The sequence below is a fragment of the Oncorhynchus mykiss genome, unplaced genomic scaffold (genome assembly GCF_013265735.2).
Source record: "Oncorhynchus mykiss isolate Arlee unplaced genomic scaffold, USDA_OmykA_1.1 un_scaffold_215, whole genome shotgun sequence".
NCBI lineage: Eukaryota > Metazoa > Chordata > Actinopteri > Salmoniformes > Salmonidae > Oncorhynchus > Oncorhynchus mykiss.
The window spans coordinates 569,017-593,048 of record NW_023493685.1 but is presented as its reverse complement, the minus strand read 5'-3'; the positions used below and the strand labels follow the sequence as shown (position 1 = coordinate 593,048).

Below are 24,032 nucleotides of genomic sequence, written 5' to 3'. Positions count from 1 at the left end.
AAATATTGTATCACATTAGTATTGCCAGTCTTGCTAGCTCAGCAAACTGTGGACCAGACGGACAGAGAGAAAGCTGAGGTGGGAGTGAATGTGGGAGTCTTTATTAGACTGCAGAGGCAGATAGTTTGGGCTCTTTCTCTTAGCAATCTCAGCAGTGTTGACGGTGGGATTTTTTAGATAAGAGTTAATAAATACTTAATAGATGGCTAATGTTCAAGGAGATTATTAATATGGCCTCAAATAACCCTCGATAGAAAACGGTCCATTTAAAATCTCACTGCTCACAGGTGGAGTGGTTGCTCTAACCAATAATGAGATTTTTTTTAAATCTGAATTTTTAAAGTATTACAACCTGCGTCTGAATGCAAATGATTAATATAGATTTGTATTTAGTCTATCCAGTTCATCTAGCTGTGGTCTATAGAGTGTAAAATAAAAAAATAAAAAAATGGTCCACAGAGACATGAACAGTAAAGTCCAGAGACATGAGCCCCTCCTAAAGACCAGCATCTAAAAGCACACGGCTGTTGTGTCTTTTGATATATCTGGTATGGAATAGGCTTAAATGGGATGTTATACCCCCATCCATATGCAACACAGTGCATCATCTCTGTTTTATAGGGGAATGGGAGTTTAGAGCCAACTGTCCAACAAGTTTCTACTTTGGCCCTTTTCCACTCCATCCTATACCGGCCTCATTATAAGCAGTGCTAATGTTAATGGAATAACTCAGCGTAAAATGATATACAAATGGCTAAGATGGGGGACAGAAAATGAGTAGGCTGAATCAGTCTATTCTTTTGGGGCTGTTGCTCCCCGATCACAGCCTGGGAAACAGAGAGAGCAGAGGTGGGAGGTGGACTTTTCGGCCCCCAAAAACTAAGGCCCCTCCCCCCAAAAGATTGAACAATTCATTGACTTTTAAAGCGACTCCTTTTAATGCCTATTCCTCACGTCTACTTGGCTGAGCAGGATTCACAAATTGCTGTGTTGAAGGTTTTATTGGGACTAAATAGCTGCCAATGAAAGTGTAAATGACCGTGGGCTGAATGGGGCCCCAACAATGGGCCCACGGTGACAAGGCCCCGACAGACATAATGATCATTGTCACAGACGCTGTTAGCCAGGAACCACTGGGCCTCATGAATCCAAGGGGGCAATTTCAAGCCATTAGACCGGTCACTTTATCCACCAAGATCGACTCTATCTTTTAACCCCTTCTCTTTCTTTCTTTCGTTCTTTCGTTCTTTCTTTCTTTCTTTCTTTCTTTCTTTCTTTCTTTCTTTCTCTGTTCTCTTTCTCTTTCTATCTCCTCTTAATATCTCTGTTCTCTTTCTATCTCCTCTTAATATCTCTGTTCTCTTTCTATCTCTCTCCTCTTTCTATCTCTGTTCTCTTTCTGTTCCCTTTCTATCTCCTCTTTCTATCTCTGTTCTCTTTCTCTTCTCTTTCTATCTCTCTCCTCTTTCTGTCTTCTCTTTCTATCTATCTCCTCTTTCTATCTCTTTTCTCTTTCTATCGCTGTTCTCTTTCTCTTCTCTTTCTATCTCCTCTTTCTATCTCTGTTCGCTTTCTCTTCTCTTTCTATCTCCTCTCTCTCTTCTCTTCTCTTTCTATATTTCTTCTCTTCTCTTACTAACTCTCCTCTTTCTTTCTATCCATCTTCTCTTTCTATCTCTCTTCTACTTCTTTCTGTCTCTTCTCTTATCCTTTCGGTTCGTCCGGTTATTGTCAAACGTAGTTTCTTGGTGAGGTTTTGATCATAATAACTCCTGATACTAATATCCACTAGGCTTCATCTCTTCACTATTTTTTGTTTCTCTCACTTTCCTCTTTCTTCTCCTCCCACTTGATGAGGTTAAGGTTAAACCTATGAGATCAAACTGCTTAAATCCACTATGTTTGCTGTTTGCCAACTCAGGCAGGACATTTTTCTTAGAAAAGCACCCTTGAAAAACCCTAAATGGCATAGCATTTTAACCAACATTTTAAATGCTATTAAATACAAAACTGAGGTGTGAAAAAATTATGAACCCCTTTCAACTCTAACTCATATTTCCTAAAGTCTCCAAAAAAGTATATTTTCAAACCCAGATCTCCCTCACCAAGTCACCATTGTCCTCCTGAGGGGCGTACCATACCAAATTTCCGAGCTGAATATTGTCTACTCTCCGGGGCTTTTGAGGTCACACAATTCTCATCTTTGGGAATTCTCCAGACGGAATCTGAGGGAACGACGTCCCGGGGGTTTCCAGGAGCGCCTGGAAGCGGGAGGCCGGGAGCCCCTCGGATGGTGTGCCGGCAGGAGTCCCCTCCATCTGGGGGGTAATTGGTTTATCCCGCCGCCTGGCCAGCTTTCCCATGTGGGCCACTGCTGTGGGGAGGCCCGGGGTACAATGTGGAAACAGCATGAGACCCTCCAGGCCAGCCTTTGACTGGGTCTCCTTTACAGGCTATAGGACCAGGAGCATGGGAGCACAACGCTCATGCCAGAGATGGACCCTGTGGTTTTGAAAAGGTCCTTCATTATTTTGCCGTCTGTTGTTTGCGTTTGAACTGAGTGTTTTGGTAATTGACTTATGGGGAAAGTTAATTTGTTTTAGTTGTTTTATATCCCCACTGATTTATAAGGTAATGAGATGGAGAGTTGGGCCAAAGATTTACAAATTGGTGAAGCCCTCCATACACAAAACACCTGGTTGGAAATGGGCTTTTCTACATAATGTTCTGCATTTGGGCATTCTTTTGTTGGTCTTCTAAAAGGGAATGCTGAAATTGAGTATCAGTATCTGACAGAGTGTTGAACAAATTTCTACTATTCCTGGGTGTTTGCAATAGTCAGTCCTCGACACAAACTGTTCCGTGCTGATAATAACTTGACTGATATACGCTGAGTGTACAAAACATTAAGAACACCTTTCTAATATTGAGTTTCACCCCCCCCCCCCCCCCCTCCCCCTCCAGAACTGCCTCAGTTTGTCAGGGCATGGACTCTATAAGGTGTTGAAAGCGTACCACAGGGATGCTGGCCCATGTTGACTCCAATGCTTCCCACAGTTGTGTCAAGTTGGCTGGATGTCCTTATGGTGGTGGACCGTTCTTGATACACACGGGAAACTGTTGAGCGTTAAAACGCCAGCAGCGTTGCAGTTCTTGACACAAACTGGTTCGCCTGGCACCTACTACCATACCCCGTTCAAAGGCACTTAAATCCTTTGTCTCAATTGTCTCAAGGCTTTAAAATCCTTCTTTAACCTGTCTCCTCCCCTTCATCTACACGGATTGAAGTGGATTTAACAAGTGACATCAATAAGGGATCATATCTTTCACCTGGATTCACCTGGTCAGTCTATGTCATGGAAATAGCAGGTGTCTTTTAAATATTTTGTACACTAAGTGTATGTTAAAAATACATGGTTGACAATAGCTTGTCACTTTGTTTATAAAAAGCTTTTAATCTCAAATAGTCACAGGAAAATAGTGTCCCCAAAATATACTGGGAAAACAAAAAAGGTGAAAATATAACAATAATGGTGATAATATATTCAACAACAATGGTGATAATATAACAGTAATGGTGATAATATAACAACAACAATGGTGATAATATAACAATTATGGTGATAATATATTCAACAACAATGGTGATAATATAGCAATAATGATGATAATAATAACAACAATGGTGATAATATAACAATAATGGTGATAATATACAGTACCAGTAAAACGTTTAGACACACCTACTCATTTAAGAATTTCTCTTTATTTGTACTATTTTCTACGTTGTATAATAATAGTGAAGACATAAACACTATGTAATAACACATATGGAATCATGTAGTAACCAAAAACGTGTTAAACAAATCAAAATATATTTTATATTTGAGATTTTTCAAAGTAGCCACCGTTTGCCTTGATGACAGCTTTGCACACTCTTGGCATTCTCTAAACCAGCTTCATGAGGTAGTCACCTGGAATGCATTTCAATTAACAGGTGTGCCTTGTTAAACATTCATTTGTGGAATTTCTTTCCTTCTTAATGCGTTTGAGCCAATCAGTTGTGTTGTGACATGATAGGGTTGGTATACAGAAGATAGCCCTATTTGGTAAAAGACCAAGTCCATATTATGGCAAGAACAGCTCAAATAAGCAAAGAGAAAGGACTGTCTATCATTACTTTAAGACATGAAGGTCAGTCAATCCGGAAATTTCAAGAACTATGAAAGTTTCTTCAAGTGCAGGATGAAAAAACCATCAAGTGCTAAGATGAAACTGGCTCTCATGAGGACCGCTACAGGAAAGGAAGACCCAGAGTTACCTCTGCTGCAGAGGATAAATTCATTAGAGTTACCAGCCTCAGATTGCAGCCCAAATAAATGCTTCACAGAGTTCAAGTAACAGACATCTCAACATCAACTGTTCAGAGGAGACTGTGTGAATCAGGCCTTCATGGTCAAATGTCTGTAAATAAACCACTACTAAAGGACACCAATAATAAGAAGAAACTTGCTTGGGCCAAGAAACACGAGTAATGGACATAAGACTGGTTGAAATTTGTCCAAATGTGAGATTTTTGGTTCCAACTGCTATGTCTTTGTGAGACACAGAGTAGGTGAATGAATGATCTCTGCATGTGTGGCTCCCACCGTAAATAATGGAGGAGGTGTGATGGTGTGAGGGTGCTTTGCTGGTGACACTGTCAATGATTTATTTAGATTTCAAGGCACACTTAACCAGCATGGCTACCACAGCATTCTGCAGTTATTCGCCATCCCATCTGGTTTGTGCTTAGTAGGACTATAATTTGTTTTTTTCACGCAGAGTGAAGGAAAAACAGCCAACAAGTGCTCTGCATATGTGGGAAAAGCATTCCAGGTGAAGCTGGTTGGGAGAATACCAAGAGTGTGGAAAGGGTGGCTATTTTGAAGAATCTAAAATCTAAAATATATTTTGATTTGTTTAACACTTTTTTGGCTACGACATGATTCCATATGTGTTATTTCATAGTTTAGATGTCTTCACTATTATTCTACAAAGTAGAAAATAGTAAAAAATAAAGACAAACCCTTGAATGAGTAGGTGTGTCCAAACTTTTGACTGGTACTGTAACAACTGTATGTAACAACAATGGTAATCTCAGACCTGTCAACTCGACATGTGGTATTACTTCATGAGAATACGTGTCTTCCGGTCTCCAAGCAGTAGTCTGAAAAAAACAGATAGCATAAGAGGTTCTGAAGATGATGCTTTATTGTGACATTATAGATCTTCATTCAGTATGCTCGCTTTCACATCAGTAATAATAAGACTACACGTTGAGGAACATGAGAAAACACATACAGTGAAATGGTGTGCGAGTACTTCAGTTTCTCCGTGCATCATCCTGTACAATCTCAAACACATTCTTACAGTATAGCTGCTAAACCAGACTATTCTGTCTGGAACGTAGCCTCATATAATTATATATTAGAAGTCATTTAGTAGGATCTCTGTGTGTAGTCTATCCTCACCTAACCAGTGCAGCAGCCACCAGTCCACCAGTGATGGGTCCTACCCAGTAAACCCAGTGGTAGGTCCAGTAGTTGGCCACTATAGCAGGACCCAGGGCTCTGGCCGGGTTCAGACAGGTTCCAGACACATCTCCACTGAAGAAATAATAATGACAAAGAGTTTCAGAACTATGATAGTATTAAAGATGATTATCTCCAGGTATGCAGCAGAATCATGTCCATCAAAACAAACATGTGCTGTATCTCTACCCATGATGCTATGAAACTAAATGTTGAGATAACAAGTATTTAATGTTTTGCCATGATCATGGTGTCGTGTGGGAACAGTAAATATGTTACTTAGAAATGCCCAGAAGGTCATAATTGCAATGTAATGAGCGTGTTATCTACTACCTATCTAAGATGTTTATCTAATCTTTATGTCACAATAATGCACATTTTAGCAATGGCTGTTCCATATCTTCAGTTGTGGATGTAATCGTTGATGACAACTCTACTTGAACGTTTGTTTATCTTCCATTATTTCTTTGTTCATTATTAGTTAACATTTCATAAATCAGTAGATCATTTGTTTAAACAGTGTATAATAATGCATGTTATATCCATGTAAATAATTTATAACAAACTCTATTCAATGGGTAACAAATGATATAATAGTGGTTTATAAATAGTTAATAAACAAACCTTCAAACAAACTTTTTCCAAACCTTATCTATCCAGGCTAATTATTAAGAGAACAAATTATTTTTGGAGAATTACTTGTACGAGGCCCAGGAAAACCTCTAGGCCCTAGTAACCCTATAGCAAGAACTGACCAGGTAGCCAGGAAAACCTCTAGGCCTGAATAACCCTATAGCAAGAACTGACCAGGTAGCCAGGAAAACCTCTAGGCCCTAATAACCCTATAGCAAGAACTGACCAGGTAGCCAGGAAAACCTCTAGGCCTGAATAACCCTATAGCAAGAACTGACCAGGTAGCCAGGAAAACCTCTAGGCCCTAATAACCCTATAGCAAGAACTGACCAGGTAGCCAGGAAAACCTCTAGGCCCTAATAACCCAATAGCAAGAACTGACCAGGTAGCCAGGAAAACCTCTAGGCCCTAATAACCCTATAACAAGAACTGACCAGGTAGCCAGGAAAACCTATAGGCCCTAATAACCCTATAGCAAGAACTGACCAGGTAGCCAGGAAAACCTCTAGGCCCTAATAACCCTATAGCAAGAACTGACCAGGTAGCCAGGAAAACCTCTAGGCCTGAATAACCCTATAGCAAGAACTGACCAGGTAGCCAGGAAAACCTCTAGGCCCTAATAACCCTATAGCAAGAACTGACCAGGTAGCCAGGAAAACCTCTAGGCCCTAATAACCCAATAGCAAGAACTGACCAGGTAGCCAGGAAAACCTCTAGGCCCTAATAACCCTATAACAAGAACTGACCAGGTAGCCAGGAAAACCTCTAGGCCCTAATAACCCTATAGCAAGAACTGACCAGGTAGCCAGGAAAACCTATAGGCCCTAATAACCCTATAGCAAGAACTGACCAGGTAGCCAGGAAAACCTCTAGGCCCTAATAACCCTATAGCAAGAACTGACCAGGTAGCCAGGAAAACCTCTAGGCCCGAATAACCCTATAGCAAGAACTGACCAGGTAGCCAGGAAAACCTCTAGGCCCTAATAACCCTATAGCAAGAACTGACCAGGTAGCCAGGAAAACCTCTAGGCCCTAATAACCCTATAGCAAGAACTGACCAGGTAGCCAGGAAAACCTCTAGGCCCTAATAACCCTATAGCAGGAACTGACCAGGTAGCCAGGAAAACCTCTAGGCCCTAATAACCCTATAGCAAGAACTGACCAGGTAGCCAGGAAAACCTCTAGGCCCTAATAACCCTAAAGCAGGAACTGACCAGGTCAAGTAGCCAGGAAAGACGTTGGGCCTAGTTACAGTACAAGTGATAAATTCCACTCTAGGCCCTCTCAGTATCTCACCCAGCCAGGATGTTGATGATGACAGTACAGCCCACCATGAAGGGAACCATGGGGCTGCTACTCTTGGCGTTGACCGCCCCCAGCAGCACCACCATGGTGACCAGGCAGGTCATGGCTATCTCCCCAAACAGAGCCCCCCACAGCTGATCTTGTGATTGCAGCAGGGCAAAGGCTGCCCCCTGGGCCTTGGAGTAGTTCTCTGTTGTGGTCATCAGCTGAGGAACAATGGATTCAGGTTCATTTACTGGCAGTGATGTCATTATATTACTACAAAACCCAATGCATTGTCTGACGAGCTAAACTGGGGTAATGACAGTTGTCTGCATATCTAATCACTGTAGTTGTGAATATTCATTTTATAGTTTTGATTTGATTTAATCCAACTGATATTTTTTTTCTGCATTTCAAATCATTTCAAGGTGCAAGACAAAATTCTACCTCCACAGATACTGTTAGTCATAGATGTGCATTGAATGACCACTGATATCAGGTTTAACCCTCACCTTTGACATGGAAGCACCTAGCACACCCCCTATGAGCTGACTGATGAGGTAGGGCCCCACCATATTCAGCTTCATGCCTCCACACAGGTAGATAGCAATGGTAAACGGTGGGTTAAAATGGGAGCCGCTGTGGAGGTCAGAGAGAAATAGCAGAAGAATGGTCAGATAGCCCAGGAGGGTTGGGTTTTACACAGTATATTTCACAGTTTAACATTACTCACCTTCACACTTTCACCTTTGTATCAGTTAAAGGAGATTGGCTTTAGATATTGATTAGACATTGTTAATATGTTCACTCAATTATTAGGTATAACAATATGAATGGGGTCACAGTTGCTTTATAAACTTGGGATATGTATGTGTCAGGTCCATCTGTGAAATCATAACACATTACACCATAATGGCCACTGTTTATAAGTTGAATGGCACTCACTGGAATGAGAATGGTTTTACAACCTTAGGTGTGTTACCTTTATCTGTGAAAGACTGTTTTTGAACTCTGCACATGACCAAGAAACACACAATCACCACAAAAAGAATACGGGACTTATGGGTTTCCACTCCGTGTGTGTTCAGTATTTTGACCCCAAAAATTGTAGCAATATAGAACATTGCAAATATAATGGAATACTGGGCATACATTACACTCAAATACATTCATTCCACTCACATTAAAGCACACAACATACTGTTCATGCAAAATATAAATGCTCTATTGAAAACAAATGACTAACGTTAATCTCAAAAGGAGACCAAAGTACAACACTGTAATGATGTAAAATGAGACACTTTACAGACACTTATCCAAAACAACACAGTACAGTGAGACAGTGTATCAATACACTGTATATAAACACACAGACCTGATCTCTGCCATGCACGCCACCATGACTGCCACAGCCAGACCATGGACCAGAGCTGGCTGCAGCCTCCCTGCTGCCTCCACGTTCTCTATGACCGACACACAGCCGATGAACACAAAGAACATGGTCCCCACCAGCTCAGCCAGACACGGCTGGACCAGGCGCTCAAACTTGTTGGGAGGCTGGACCGGTGCTTTCTTAGAGTCTGATGCCATCAGGGATGTCCCCATGTCACCCAGTTCCATTGTCCCTTCTGTCATAGTGGAAAGGGGTTTGGAGAGATAGAGTGAGAATAGAGGAGAGAGAGAATGGAGGAGTTTGGAGGGAAAATAGATGAGAGAGAGGAGTCTTTGTATATAGAGATACAGTGCAGCACTGGCGATAATGTCCGCAGGTGTGTGTCCAAATATCTACCTGCGATGCTAATCACTTGAACTTTGGTAAGTTCAAAGAACGAAAGGGTGAGATAGAGAGTGGAGAGAGAGAAAGAGAGCGAGAGAGAGAGCATAAAATTGAATTGCTCCATTGACCAACGATGGACTCTTTGACACTGATATCCATGTTATGATTAATCCAAGTCAGTTTACTCTAGTGAACACAGTACAACAGACAACCAGTTCACAGTTTAAAAGTATAGTAAATGTCCAGCAGACAGATATTTTGTTGGCACTGATTTGAAAACAACATTTTCAGGGTAGAGCATATATGACTATGATATGTTTTTACTATTTAAATCAACTAAATGTTTTGTTAGTTTGTTAATACAGCAGCCTACTACTAGACATAATGTTCTAGATTTCCAGGCCAAACAAAAAAGTTTAATCTTGGTTAACCTGTTTGTATTAATCATGCATAGATCATTGATGTTAGCCAGTCCCAGCTAGATAAGATAAAGCATTAAAACTAGACAGTTTGACAAAGTCTCTGCTCCTGTGCAAAGTCTGCTCCTGTTATTCTCTGAAGGGAGTAAAAGACAATCCAGTAAAACATGAAACTGGCTTTTTACACTTTAGTGTAATATCTTATTATTTGTCCTAAATGGTAGACACATTCATCAGCAAATAACAGGGGATAAATACATTGACATTGTAAATGATAAATTGACATTGTAAATGTGTAGAATGTGGCAAAATCAGACTGTTACTGTGCATACAGGCATCATGTACAGTATGTACTTATTCTTGAGGGGGCACTAATGGAATTCATGAATTCATTTAATAATTCATTTGTATTAATTGCGTATGAAAGAAACAGTATCTTCTATATTTCCAACATACAAATCAATAAATGGACACTCCTCTGCTGTACACATTTATACTTCATTTCTTGAATCTTCACTGCAACATTTTTTGAACGTTCACATACTACTGTCTCCAATGAGTGTCTGCCATAGAAATATAATTACTAGAAGAGAGGTCCCCGTTCAAGTCAATGAGTCCATAATGGGAGGACCGGTTGTCTGAGGGGCTATGTCCTTCCTAGTAATTATATTTCTATGGCTGAGACTTTCAGTCAAGATAGCAATTACAGTGTCAAATTCAATGTTATCTAATGTGGCTAGTTTTTGGATGTCTGTGTGCAGATAATCAGTGAAAAGGCATGATGCATATGAAAGTTTCTATCACAGTACAGTGAGAGTCAGACCAATGCAAGGCTGTAGTTCACCACGTAACCAAAAGGTGGCGGTATAAAACACAGACTACGGGCCAGAAGTCACTTCTACTATGTCAAAAGGGATCAATCATTAAAAAAAATATACAATGCAATATTTAATGTACAAAAATGTGTTTTTACAAATGGCATTGAATAAAATAGATTGCATTTATGGACAATAGATCATCTATATATACCAGTATAGAGTAAAGTGACATTGGTAAGATTATTTTAAACTAAGAGACATGGAAATAGTAACACAAAAATACTGTTAGAATTTATGTGGATTTTGGAAATTGACTTTTTTATGGACTTGAACTGGAAACCTACATCTGTATCACATCAAGATAACTCTGGTTTTCTCATCCCCAAGCAGTAGTCTGAAAATAGAAAAAACACACCATCAAAATAGTACAGAATTGTTGAATGTAACATCACTCGACAAGTTGTTGCTTCCACACATTGTTTCTTTAGTTATTTTTAACATAAATCTAAATAATTCCCCAAAATATGTCTTAGACAACACAAGACTTTAACAAGGAAAATCAAGATAAAAAGGTGTTAAATCCACACATTGTTAAAACTAGGTTAATGACTCTCCCAGACTTAAGAATTGTATAAAAGCACCCATTGTAGGAGTAACTTTCCATCCCATAGCTAGCCATTGATTTTAGAGGGACAGTTCATGTTTATCAGGTTGAGGACAAACAGCCCTGTCTAACAGCCATGTTACGATACAGTGCTTTATCGCACAAGACAACATATCCCGATATGGAGGTGGTAGATTCTCTTGCTGATTTGCCAGAATGTATGGGCAGACAAGGCTTCTAATCCCACACCTGCAGCTAGTGGAGGCAACTTCCATTCAATAATAAATATATTCCATTCTAATCTATGGAGCTCCAGTTGGGTCATTATTTTAGTATTAATGGTCATTTCAAGGACAAAGATTAAGATTGCTTTCCCAACCAAAGTGTTTCAATAGTAGCTTGGGCTCCAGTCTGTTTCTGATTAAAACCAAACAGGACAATGATGTAAACAACCAGGTATCCAGGCCCCAGAAGATCAGAGCTGTACAGTACCGTATGAAGCTGGCGGTTAGCAGGGCTCCAGACATGGGTCCCACCCAGTAGATCCAGTGATAGCTCCAGTAGTCGGCCACCACGGCCGGGCCAAAGGCACGAGCTGGGTTCATACATGCCCCAGACACTGCTCCCCTGTAGAGGACGTGATATAAAAGCGATGCATGAATGAATGATAGAGCATGTGGTGTCTTACGGTACACAGTAAGCAGTGTATTGTGGTGTACATTGTGTTTTATTGGTAGTGTACAGGTATTTATCTCAGTAGTAGTTAACTATACTGTACAAAGGTAGGCCATTACATCAAACATCAAGACAAAGGAGATGATTGTGGACAACAGGAAAAAGGAGGACCGAGCACGCCCCCACTCTCATCGACGGGGCTGCAGTGGAGCAGGTTGAGAGCTTCAAGTTCCTTGGTGTCCATTTCACCAACAAACTAACATGGTCCAAGCACACCAAGACAGTCGTGAAGAGGTCACAACAAAACCTATTCCCCCTTAGTAGACTGAAAAGATTTGTCATGGGTCCTCAGATCCGCAAAAGGTTCTACAGCTGCACCATCGAGAGCATCCTGACTTGTTGCATCACTGCCTGGTATGGCAACTGCTCGGCCTCCGACACTACAGAGGGTAGTGCGAACATCCCAGTACATCACTGGGACCAAGCTTCCTGCCATCCAGGACCTCTATACCAGGCGGTGTCAGAGGAAGGCCCTAAAAATGGTGAAAGACTCTAGCCACCCTAGTCATCTAGTCATAGACTGTTCTCTCTGCTACCGCACGGCTTGTGCGCTCTTGTTCTTGTTCCAAGAGGCTTCTAAACAGCTTTTACCCTCAAGCCATAAGACTCCTGAACATCTAGTTAAATGGCTACCCAGACTATTTGCAGTGCCCCCCCCTCTTTACACCACTGCTATTCTCTGTTGTCATCTATGCATAGTCACTTTAATAACTCTACTTACATGTACATATTAACTCAACTAACCGGTGCCCCCGCACACTGACTCTGTATCGGTACCGCCTGTATATAGTCCCGCTATTGTTATTTTACTGCTGCTCTTTAATTGCTTGTTACTTTTATCTCTTATTCTTATAATTTTTTAAAACTTCATTGTTGGTTAGGGGCTCGTAAGTAAGCATTTCACTGTAAGGTGTAAGGTGTAAGGTGTAAGGTTCACTGGTGTTTTCGGCGGATGTGACTAATAACATTTGATTTGATTTGTTTGTATCTAAAAAGTTGTTCTGCAGAATGTACAGTACAGTCTTTCTCCAGGCTAATTTCTCAAACCTTTCCAGCCCTCCTCCCATCCTATCGCTTACCCACACACCTTACATCAATCCACTCCACGACCACCCCACCCACCGCTCTTACACCACACCTTCTACCCCATGGGTCCTCACCCAGCCAGGATGTCTGCGGTCACGGTCAGCCCGATGCAGAGAGGGGCCAACAGGCTGCGCGTGCGTCCATTCACGGCCCCCATACACACCACCATCGTCAGGAACAGAGTCATGATCACCTCTGCCACCGTGGCTGGTACTATCTGGGTGTCGGCCTGCACTGTGTCGAATGCTGCCCCTGAAACTTTGGCATAGTTCATGGATGGGGAAATCACCTGGAGAAGGAGATATTACTGATATGAATATAGGATCTGTAGGGAGAAAAGTATAGGTCCAGATACAGAAGAACATTATTTAACATTTGCTTATCGACTGCTACTTTCCACTGGTCATATTCTACATCTGTTCAGAGTTTGTCTTTTCAAGTGTGATAAAAAATAATATACAGTACGAGCCAAAAGTTTGGACACACCTACTCATTCAAGGGTTTGTCTTTATTTGTATTATTTTCTACGTTGTAGAATAATAGTGAAGACAATCAAACTATGAAATAACACATGGAATCGTGTACTAATCAAAAAAGTGTTAAACAAATCAAAATACAAAGTAGCCACCCTTTGCCTTGATGACAGCTTTGCACACTCTTGGCATTCTCTCAAACAGCTTCACCTGGAATGCTTTTCCAACAGTCTTGAAGGAGTTCCCACATATGCTGAGCACTTGCTGGCTGCTTTTCCTTCACTCAGCGGTCCAACTCATCCCAAACCATCTCAATTGGGTTGAGGTCGTGTGATTGTGGAGGCCAGGTCATCTGATGCAGCACTCCATCACTCTCCTTCTTGGTCAAATAGCCCTTACACAGCCTGGAGGTGTGTTGAGTCATTGTCCTGTTGAAAAACAAATGATAGTCCCACTAAGCGCAAACCACCAGAAAAGTGGCCCCACACCATCACACCTCCTCCTCCATGCATCACAGTGGGTACCACACATGCAGAGGTCATCTGTTCACCTACTCTGCGTCTCACAGGGACACAGCGGTTGGAACCAAAAATCTCAAATTTGACCAAAGGACAGATTTCCACCATGTCCATTGCTCGTGTTTCTTGGTCCAAGCAAGTCTCTTCTTCTTATAAGTGTCCTTTAGTAGTGGTTTCTTTGCAGCAATTTGACCATGAAGGCCTGATTCACTCCGTCTCCTCTGAACAGTTGATGTTGAGATGTGTCTGTTACTTGAACTCTGTGAAGCATTTATTTGGGCTGCAATCTGAGGCTGGTAACTCTAATGAACTTATCCTCTGCAGCAGAGGTAACACTGGGTCTTCCTTTCCTGTAGCGGTCCTCATGGGAGCCCGTTTCATCTAAGCCCTCAATGGTTTTTGCGACAGCACTTGAAGAAACTGTTAAAGTTCTTGAACTGTTTTGGATTGACTGACCTTCATGTCTTAAAGTAATGATGGACTGTCATTTCTCTTTGCTTATTTGAGCTGTTCTTGCCATAACATCAACTTGGTACTTACCAAATAGGGCTATCTTCTGTATACCAACCCTATCATGTCACAACACAACTTATTGGCTCAAACGCATTAAGAAGGAAAGGAATTCCACAAATTAACTTTAAACAAGGCACACCAGTTAATTGAAATGCATTCTAGGTGACTACCTCATGAAGCTGGTTGAGAGAATCCCTAGTTTTCAAAGCTGTCATCAAGGCAAAGGGTGGCTACTTTGAAAAATATAAAATGTTAAATATATTTTGATTTGAACATATACACTACCGTTCAAAAGTTTTGGGTCAAAAAAGAAAGAAAAGCACATTTTTGTCCATTAAAATAACATCAAATTGATCAGAAATACAGTGTAGACATTGTTCATGTTGTCAATGACTACTGTAGCTGGAAACGGCAGATTTTGAATGGAATATCTACATAGGTGTGCAGAGCCCCATTATCAGCAACAATTAGCACGTTGTGTTAGCTAATCCAAGTTTATCATTTTAAAAGGCTAATTGATCATTAGAAAAACCTTTTGCAATTATGTTAGCACAGCTGAAAACTGTTGTTCTGATTAAAAAGCAATAAAACTGGCCTTCTTTAGACTAGTTGAGTATCTGGAGCATAAGCATTTGTGGGTTCGATTACAGGCTCAAAATGGCCAAAAACAAAGCATTTTCTTCTGAAACTCGTCAGTCTATTATTGTTCTGAGAAATGAAGGCTATTCCAGGTGAGAAATTGCCAAGAAACTGAAGATCTCATACAACACTGTGTTCTCCCTTCACAGAACAGCACAAACTGGCTCTAACCTGAATAGGAAGAGGAGTGTGAGGCCCCAGTGCACAACTGAGCAAGAGGACAAGTACATTAGAGTGTCTAGTTTGAGAAACAGACGCCTCACAAGTCCTCAACTGGCAGCTTCATTAAATAGTACCTGCAAAACACCAGTCTCAACGTCAACAATGAAGAGGCAACTCCAGGATGTTGGCCTTCTAGGCAGAGTTGTAAAGAAAAAGCCATATCTCAGACTGGCCAATAAAAAATAAAATATTAAGATGAGCAAAAGAACACAGACACTGGACAGAGGAACTCTGCCTAGAAGGCCAGCATCTCGGAGTCACCTCTTCACTGTTGACGTTGAACCTGGTGTTTTGCAGGTACTATTTAATGAAGCTGCCAGTTGAGGACTTGTGAGGCGTCTGAAAATATTTTTGGGAACCATAGTAAAACATCCTCAGTACCTCCCTGAAACCTAAAAATTAACATTCCCAGAATAAATGAAATTAAATCTAATTGTATTTGTCACATGCACTGAATACAACAGATGTAGATCGTACAGTGAAATGCTTACTTACAAGCCCTTAACCAACAAAGCAGTTTAAAAAAAACGTATGTTCTCAGAATGTTTAAAAAACATACAATTTTACCGGTCAGGAAACATATGGCTTCGTTCCCAGAACCAATGGGAAACCAAAAACCTATGTTCCCACAACTTCCAAGGACCGAAAAGTGCTTGCAGGGTAATGGCCAATGAGCTCTTGACTTTACAAGGTGGTGAAACACAGACTCAACTAATCTTGTTCATCTCTAAGGACACTGTACTGTACATGTACATGACTGCCAATCGAGTAGAGTGGGTGACTGCCTGGTCACTCAACCCTCATGGACGTCAATTGCTTTATCGTTTTACTGTCCTGATAGCAGCCAAGAGAAGAGCAGGGTAGGTGCAGAAAGAGATTATTGTCATGATCCATATCTGAAGTGTTGACAGAATGAGGATGATCATACTGTTAGGATAAGTGCAGATTGTACAAGTGTTGTGTGTTATGGGACGATCAAACCTCTGAAAGTGTGAAAGATCTAGCTGATATTTTCCTGATGTTTACATAGTCTTTAGTGACAGTAGGCCTACCCATTTGGTGCCAGGTAGTTACCAAATACTGTATATTGAATTCTTGAATGTTTGTACTAGAAAGTACATATTGTTACCAAATAATGAAGTTAAATAAATGTACATGTCTTCAATGTCAATAAATAAGAACAATTATAATTAAGATCCTATTAAATACCAAGTTAGTATGAGTAGAAGTTCAACAAACCTTTTAGTAGGCTACAGAGTACCCACCTTGGCTAGTCCTGCCCCTATCATCCCTCCACACATCTGAGCAAGTATGTAGGGGACCAGCAGTATGATGTTGAGACCCCCGATCAGAAACACAGACACAGACACTGCTGGGTTGAAGTGGCCCCCACTGCAGAGAAAGACATGGAACAATTGAATTACCCTAATACATTTTAATTAAGTTGTTTTATTTTAAACAGTTCACAATAGTTTTTTATATGAGGCACATCCTTTAGAAAACAAAACAAACTATTTTAAATATAGAGGCAAGTAGCAACAATAAAACCATATTAAGAAAAAATGCTAATGTAGATTGCCTCATCAAAATGATACAAGTGTGATTTTAAAATCCTGTTGTGCATTTTAATGATCTATTGTAGGCTACTTTGAAAGCACAGTCATAAAACTTCAAGTCAATGCTGATCAACAGATCCATTACAAGTCTTCATTTTTGCAATGCTTTTACACAATCTGTTATGCATCAACATGCTGCATGTTGAAAGCCTAGGAACAGACTCTTCTGCTGCTCTGCTAACATTTGAAAACCTGAGCATCAACTTCCCAGCCTTGTCCCAAAACCTATACCATGTCATGGCCAGAAAAGTTGGTTTTACAGCACAAACAGATCTAGGACCAGGTTATCACCTTCCAGCCTCTCCCCACCCACCCCCAGAGGGGCCCCCAGCCTTACCTGATCTCCCCCAGCACAGCGATAACGATGCCCAGGGCCAGGCCGTGTGCCAGGGCCGGCTGCAGCCTTCCGGTGCCCTCTGTGTTCTCGATCACAGACAGACACCCCACAAAGATAAACAGAGATGAACCCAGCAGCTCTGCCAGACAGGGCTGGATATAACGTTGGAACGCATCCCTGAACGACTCGGTACTGCTGTTTCCATCTGTGGCTGGATCTGGACCTTTCCCTTCTGGCTGGATCACATTGATGTCCAGGTCCCAGAGCTCGGTCTTAGACTCATAAAGAGCCATGGTGTTGGGTCAGACTGTGTAAGACTGGAAACAGCCCATGGGTTGTTAGTGCTCTTAAGTCTAGAGGTTACGCAAGAGTGCTGATAAGGAATAAGAAGGGAGGAGGAGGGGTGAGGTGGATGAGGAGGAGGGAGGTGGAGGAATGGGAGGATGTGGAGGACCGAAGACAAGGAGGGAAGTGGAGGTGAGGGGCGGAGGTGGGGTGAAGATAGCGGAGGGGGACGTTGATAAGTAATTTTCTTGGAATGGTCCAGATAGCTAGGCAGAAAAATGCTACCAGATCATCAAACAATGAGACAAAATGCAAGAAATGTTCAGATATTGTTCGCTTAAGTGATTACCGTTAAATGCAATACTTTTGATCTAACTTCAAACATACTTGTCAGGACTTTGTATGGATCAATCAAAATGATTTCCCCATGACTGTTATTATGAATAGTATTATGAATACTAGTTGTGAAATGAATAGCTTACATTTCAATATACATTATGCAGTTAGAATACAGGGACAGAAACCCTGCTTCTGCAGATAGAGCTATTGCCTAAAATACTATAGAAGTACAGCATAGAGGCTCTGTGTCACATCTTAAATGTATGTAGTTCTGTCCTTGTGCTGTTCTTGTCTATTCATGTTCTGTATTATGTCATGTTTCATGTTTTGTGTGGACCCCAGGAAGTGTAGCTGCTGCTATGGCAACAGCTAATGGGGATCCTAATAAAATACCAAAATGATGAGTGTGTTATAGAACACATGGACAAGCGGCCTCATTATATGACTGTCTATATAAGTTGTCATTCTACATAACTACTGAATTACCATCAATCCACTCACAAACGGCTCATAATAATGGTTGGAATGGCGAGGGAGGCAGAGTGAAATAAATAGTCGCATTTGAATTCAGTTCCACAAATAACATACATGAAAAATCAACGTGCCAAAATAACACGGAAACAGTGATAAAGTATAGCGCCAGACAAAACACCATCAAACAATAAACAATTACACACAAAGACAAGTAGGGGAACAGAGGACTAAATACATTCAGTATGATTAGGGAATGAAAACCAGGTGTGTAAGGAACAAGACAAAACAAATGGAAAGATGAAAAATGGAGCGGCGGTGGCTAGAAAGCCGGTGACATCGATCGCCGAACGCTGCCCGAACAAGGAGAGGAGCCGACTTCGGTGGAAGTCGTGACAGTCTGGCACAAACCCAACACCTCGCATCACCCCAAGAACACCATCCCCACAGTGAAGCATGGTGGTGGCAGCATCATGCTGTGGGAATGTTTTTCATTGGCAGGGACTGGGAAACTGGTCTGAATTGAATGAATGATGGATGGTACTAAATACAGGGAAAATCTTGAGGAAAACCTGTTTCAGTCTTCCAGAGATTTGAGACTGGGATGGAGGTTCACCTTCCAGCAGGTCAATGACACTAAGCATTCTGCTAAAGCAACACTCAAGTGGTTTACAGGGAAAGTTTTAAATGTCTTGGAAAGGCATTTAAAACTTCCAATTGAGAATCTGTGGTATGACTTAAACATTGCTGTACACCAGTGGAACCCATCTAACTTGAAGGAGCTGGAGCAGGTTTGCCTTGAAGAATGGGCAAACATCCCAGTGGCTAGATGTGGCAAGCTTCTAGAGACATACCCCAAGAGACTTGCAGCTGTAATTGCTGCAAAAGGTGACTCTACAAATTATTGACTTGGGGGGGTGAATAGTTATGCACGCTCAAGTTTTCTGTTTTTTTTTGTTGCCTTATTTCTTGTTTGTTTCACAAGAAAACATATTATACATCTTCAAAGTGATAGTTGTTGTGTAAATCAAATGATACAAACCCCCCAAAATCTATTTTAATTCCAGGTTGTAAGGCAACAAAATAAGAAAAATGCCAAGAGGGGTGAATACTTTCGTAAGCCACTGTACTTTAAGGTTATAGGTTTCATATAGAGCTATGAATTTTCCTGACCACCTTATGTATAAATAGAATCTGGAGGTTTTCCTGGTCATGTCACCGGGTTAGGAAAAACTCCTGGCCCTGTTCATATGCCATCAAATAATGTTCATCCTACTTTTGAATACAAGGTCAGAAAATATAAACCTCTAAATTATACCACCACATACCATAAATGATAATATTATGCCTTAATAAAATAAAGGTCAGGTGAGAAACATCATTTTCTGTGAAACAGCAAGGACCAAAACAATGGATGTAGTGTTGGCTCAATGTTAAATGGTCTAATCATTTGACATTGATATTAACCTCATAACTTGTTGATCTTTCCTGATACTTGTTTGTCTTTCCGTCTTGGTGGGGGAGTTATAGTGTATTGAATGTAATGACGAAATATGTAATCTTAGGCACAAATATTTCACTTCCTAGAAGGGAGAATTTCACGTGATAGGATGAACGTTTTCCACCACACATCAAGAGTGTGACTTGAGTCTGAGGAGTCTTTTCATTCCTGAAGTATATTTTGTCCTCCAATAAGACTGTAAGAATGGAAACAGCTTTAATAAAAAAAAATAGCATTTAATTTAAGTCACATTATTCAACCAAATTTCTATGAAACTGTGGGCACGTCTTCAAAGATCCATTTCAACAACTCAAAAAACAAAGGTATGTAAACAAATATCATTATGTAACATCGCTGAACTTTCCCTCTTAAAATAAACTATCCCATTGAAGGAAGACATTCAATTACAAATAAGTAAATACCTTCAAACTCTTCACTTTTTGAACCAGAGTTGAATTTTCTGATTCATACTTAAATGACCAGTTTCATTGATTTATCTGACAGTTAATCTTTAATAAAGTTGACAGGTAAGTTGATTGATAAAAATGTGGTTGTTATAGCTTTACCCGAGCAGCAGCTGTGGAGTGTGCCACTTGTATAGTAACAGTATTTATCGACTACTATAAGGCTGAAGAGCCCCACCACTTGGACATGACCCCTGCTCAGAAACAACACGAGCCTGTCTGACAGGGGAACGTTGATAGCTGGCACTTTGGGCTCCATTGGAAATGAATAGTCTAGCTCTGTTATTATGGCGTTATCACGTAATTGAGCGAATGAAAACCCATATCCAAACAGTAAAGAAGAGTGATGTTTTGTATTTCTCTGGACATTTCTAGGTATTTTTCGTCAATCTGAAGTAGACCGACGGTTGCCTAGAAGACCAAGAAGCCAACTGTACCACTAGCTGTCCTTCAACACCACCAAAGGGTGGCGCTCTGTTCTGTAGTCTTAGACTAGAGCTTTTAGTAGGCTATACCCTCTTTATTAGAGCCAAGTACCACATCATATTTCCGAGTTTGTCTTATGTGCGAACCACCCTCTTCATTGACTGAACTGTTAATAGTTTTTTATGCATCAACCTAAACTACTGTTTCTGTTTTCTATATGGGTTTTATCAGCCAAGTAGGCCCAGGCTTACACATCAAATGACCATCTAATTATAGATGTGAGGCAAAAACAGCAATCATGTGTCAGACTAAACCAGACAATTACACATCTGATTTTGATCAAACAATCTTGAAAGGGAATGCAAATCAAATAGATGATGGACTGTCAGTGGATTATCCGTGCTAGCCGTTTCAATCTGTAGGTTGTTTCACTTGATAAGGTTGTGGATGAGATACGTCATACGCACACACCACATCATGAAGAGAGGAGTGGGGGGAGGACCACATAGGGTCAGTTATAATAAATACCTTGAACGTCAGAATGGACCTGAACTCAGTGACCACGACCATAGTGGCAGATTACCGACAACTAACAGAATTTAAGTAAATTTAATAAGACAATTAAAGTATTTAATAGATCATGTAATACAAATGTAAGTGTTAAAAAATGTTGGTATATCAATAGAATGATGGCTGTTACCATTAGTTAAGGACCCTAGAACTAAACATCTCCCTCTGCAAATGGATCCTGGACTTCCTGAAGGGCCGCACCCAGGTGGTAAGGGTAGGCAACAACACGTCTGTCATGCTGATCCTCAACACTGGGGCCACTCAGGGCTGTGTACTTAGTTCCCTCCTGCACTCCCTGTTCACCCACGACAGTGTGGCCAAACACGACTTCAACACCATCAATAAGTTTGCTGACGACACAACAGTGGTAGGCCTGATCACCGACAACGATGAGACAGCCTACAGGGAGGAAGTCAGAGACCTGGTAGTGTGGTGCCAGGACAACAACCTCTCCCTCATTGTGAGCAAGACAAAGGCGCTGATCGTGGACTACAGGAAAAGGCGGGCCGAACAGGCCCCCATTAACATCAACGGGGCCGATGTGGAGCGGGTCGAGAGTTTCAAGTTCCTTGGTGTCCACATCACCAACGAACTATCATAGTCCAAACACACCAAGACAGTCGTTGAGAGGGCACGACAACATCTTTTCCCCCTCAGGAGACTGAAAAGAGTTGGCATGGGTTCCCAGATCCCCAAAAAGTTCTACAGCTGCACCATCAAGAGCATCCTGACCGGTTGCATCAACGCCTGGTATGACAATTGCTCGGCATCTGACTGTAAGGCGCTACAGAGGGTAGGCGTACGTCCCAGTACATCACTGGTGCCAAGCTTCTTGCTATCCAGGACCTATATACTAGGCGGTGTCAGAGGAAAGCCTAAAATATTGTCAGAGACTCCAGTCACCAAGTCATAGACAGTTTACTCTGCTACCGCACGGCAAGTGGTACTAGAGCTCCAAGTCTAGGACCAAAAGGCTCCTTAACAGCTTCTACCCCCAAGCCATAAGACTGCTGAACAATTAATCAAATGGCCCCGCACATTGACTCCCCTTATATATACCCTCGTTATTGTTCTTTTATTGTGTTACTTTTTATTATTTTTTACTTTTGTTTATTTGTTAAATATTTTCTTAACTCTTTCTTGAACTGCACTGTTGGTTAAGGGCTTGTCAGTAAGGTTGTATGTTGTATTCGGCGCATGTGACAAATAAACTTTGATTTGATTTGTTATGCCCTTCCAGATGTTGTTCTGTTGATTGACAGCTTATTTAAAAATATAAATCATTAAATCAAATCAAAATGTATTGGTCGCATACACACATTTGCAGATGTTACTGTGGGTGCAGCGGAATTCTTCTGTTCCTAGCTCCACCAGTGCAGTAATGACTAACAGTAAAATATATTATTATTGTTATTTTTAAAAAGTATTAAAAAAGAACAAATGTAAAAAGGAAAAAGAAGGAGAAAAACAAGACATTTAGGAAGATCAGAGCGAGCAATGAGAGTCCGGAATAGAAACAGTTGGTGTGTATAGACAGTATGGACAGTATATGAATAGAGCGAGCAATGAGAGTCCGCAATAGAAACAGTTGGTGTGTATAGACAGTATGGACAGTATATGAATAGAAACAGTTGGTGTGTATAGACAGTATGGACAGTATATGAATAGAAACAGTTGGTGTGTATAGACAGTATGGACAGTATATGAATAGAAACAGTTGGTGTGTATAGACAGTATGGACAGTATATGAATAGAAACAGTTGGTGTGTATAGACAGTATGGACAGTATATGAATAGAGTGAGCAATGAGAGTCCGCAATAGAAACAGTTGGTGTGTATAGACAGTATGGACAGTATATGAATAGAAACAGTTGGTGTGTATAGACAGTATGGACAGTATATGAATAGAAACAGTTGGTGTGTATAGACAGTATGGACAGTATATGAATAGAAACAGTTGGTGTGTATAGACAGTATGGACAGTATATGAATAGAAACAGTTGGTGTGTATAGACAGTATGGACAGTATATGAATAGAGCGAGCAATGAGAGTCCGGAATAGAAACAGTTGACTAGAATACAGAATATATATATATATATATCTAAAAGGGCAAAAGAGTATGTAAACATTATTAAAGTGACCAGTGTTCAATGACTCTACGGGTATAGGGCAGCTCTAAGGTGCAGGGATGAGTACCTGGTGGTGGCTGGCTAGTGACAGTGTCCTAAGGGGCTACATCCCCCACAATGTGAAAATACATGATTCATATCATTTTCTGTCTATTGCAATGCTTTTAAAATACAAATGTATGCATATGGGCATGCTATGTTTCTTGTCAAAATCAATGAAGACATATGCACATTCAACACTCATTCTGTGAGAAGGCATGTTATGCATGTCATGCCACAAGGGAGCAGCAGAACACTGGAAATGACAGCAGACATTGAAGGCTCCAGGTATTACCCCCCAAGCATAGATCCAGTATCAGCTCACCATACCTACCTCAATCCATACAACTGATGAATGACAGGGTGGCAATTTCCATTGATTCCATCCATGGCCATATGAAACACCTCATGAAGTTCACATCAAGAGATCTGTTAGACTTATACATACATACTATTAACAGTAATTAATGCTCAGTCACCATGTGGCATTCATATCACAGCACTGTAATAACACATTTGTTGTAACATAACATTTTAAAATCATTGTAAGAACATTG

At 40.9% G+C, this 24,032-nt stretch overlaps 2 protein-coding genes across 2 annotated transcripts; both read right to left on the bottom strand.

Annotated features, from left to right (window-relative positions):
- Nucleotides 1–4,991: 4,991 nt before the first annotated feature.
- Nucleotides 4,992–9,308, bottom strand: LOC110486819 (aquaporin-8). Its single transcript, XM_021558642.2, has 5 exons — nucleotides 8,869–9,308; nucleotides 8,006–8,132; nucleotides 7,503–7,717; nucleotides 5,514–5,648; nucleotides 4,992–5,209 (listed from the first exon to the last, which is right to left on the bottom strand). Exons 1-5 carry the CDS (start codon nucleotides 9,126–9,128, stop codon nucleotides 5,167–5,169), a joined length of 780 nt encoding a protein of 259 aa, XP_021414317.1. The 5' UTR covers nucleotides 9,129–9,308; the 3' UTR covers nucleotides 4,992–5,166.
- Nucleotides 9,309–10,563: 1,255 nt separating this feature from the next.
- On the bottom strand, nucleotides 10,564–17,552 carry LOC110487556 (aquaporin-8-like). Its single transcript, XM_036972971.1, has 5 exons — nucleotides 17,251–17,552; nucleotides 16,563–16,689; nucleotides 13,007–13,221; nucleotides 11,604–11,738; nucleotides 10,564–10,901 (listed from the first exon to the last, which is right to left on the bottom strand). Exons 1-5 carry the CDS (start codon nucleotides 17,541–17,543, stop codon nucleotides 10,859–10,861), a joined length of 813 nt encoding a protein of 270 aa, XP_036828866.1. The 5' UTR covers nucleotides 17,544–17,552; the 3' UTR covers nucleotides 10,564–10,858.
- Between the last annotated feature and the right edge of the window lie 6,480 nt (nucleotides 17,553–24,032).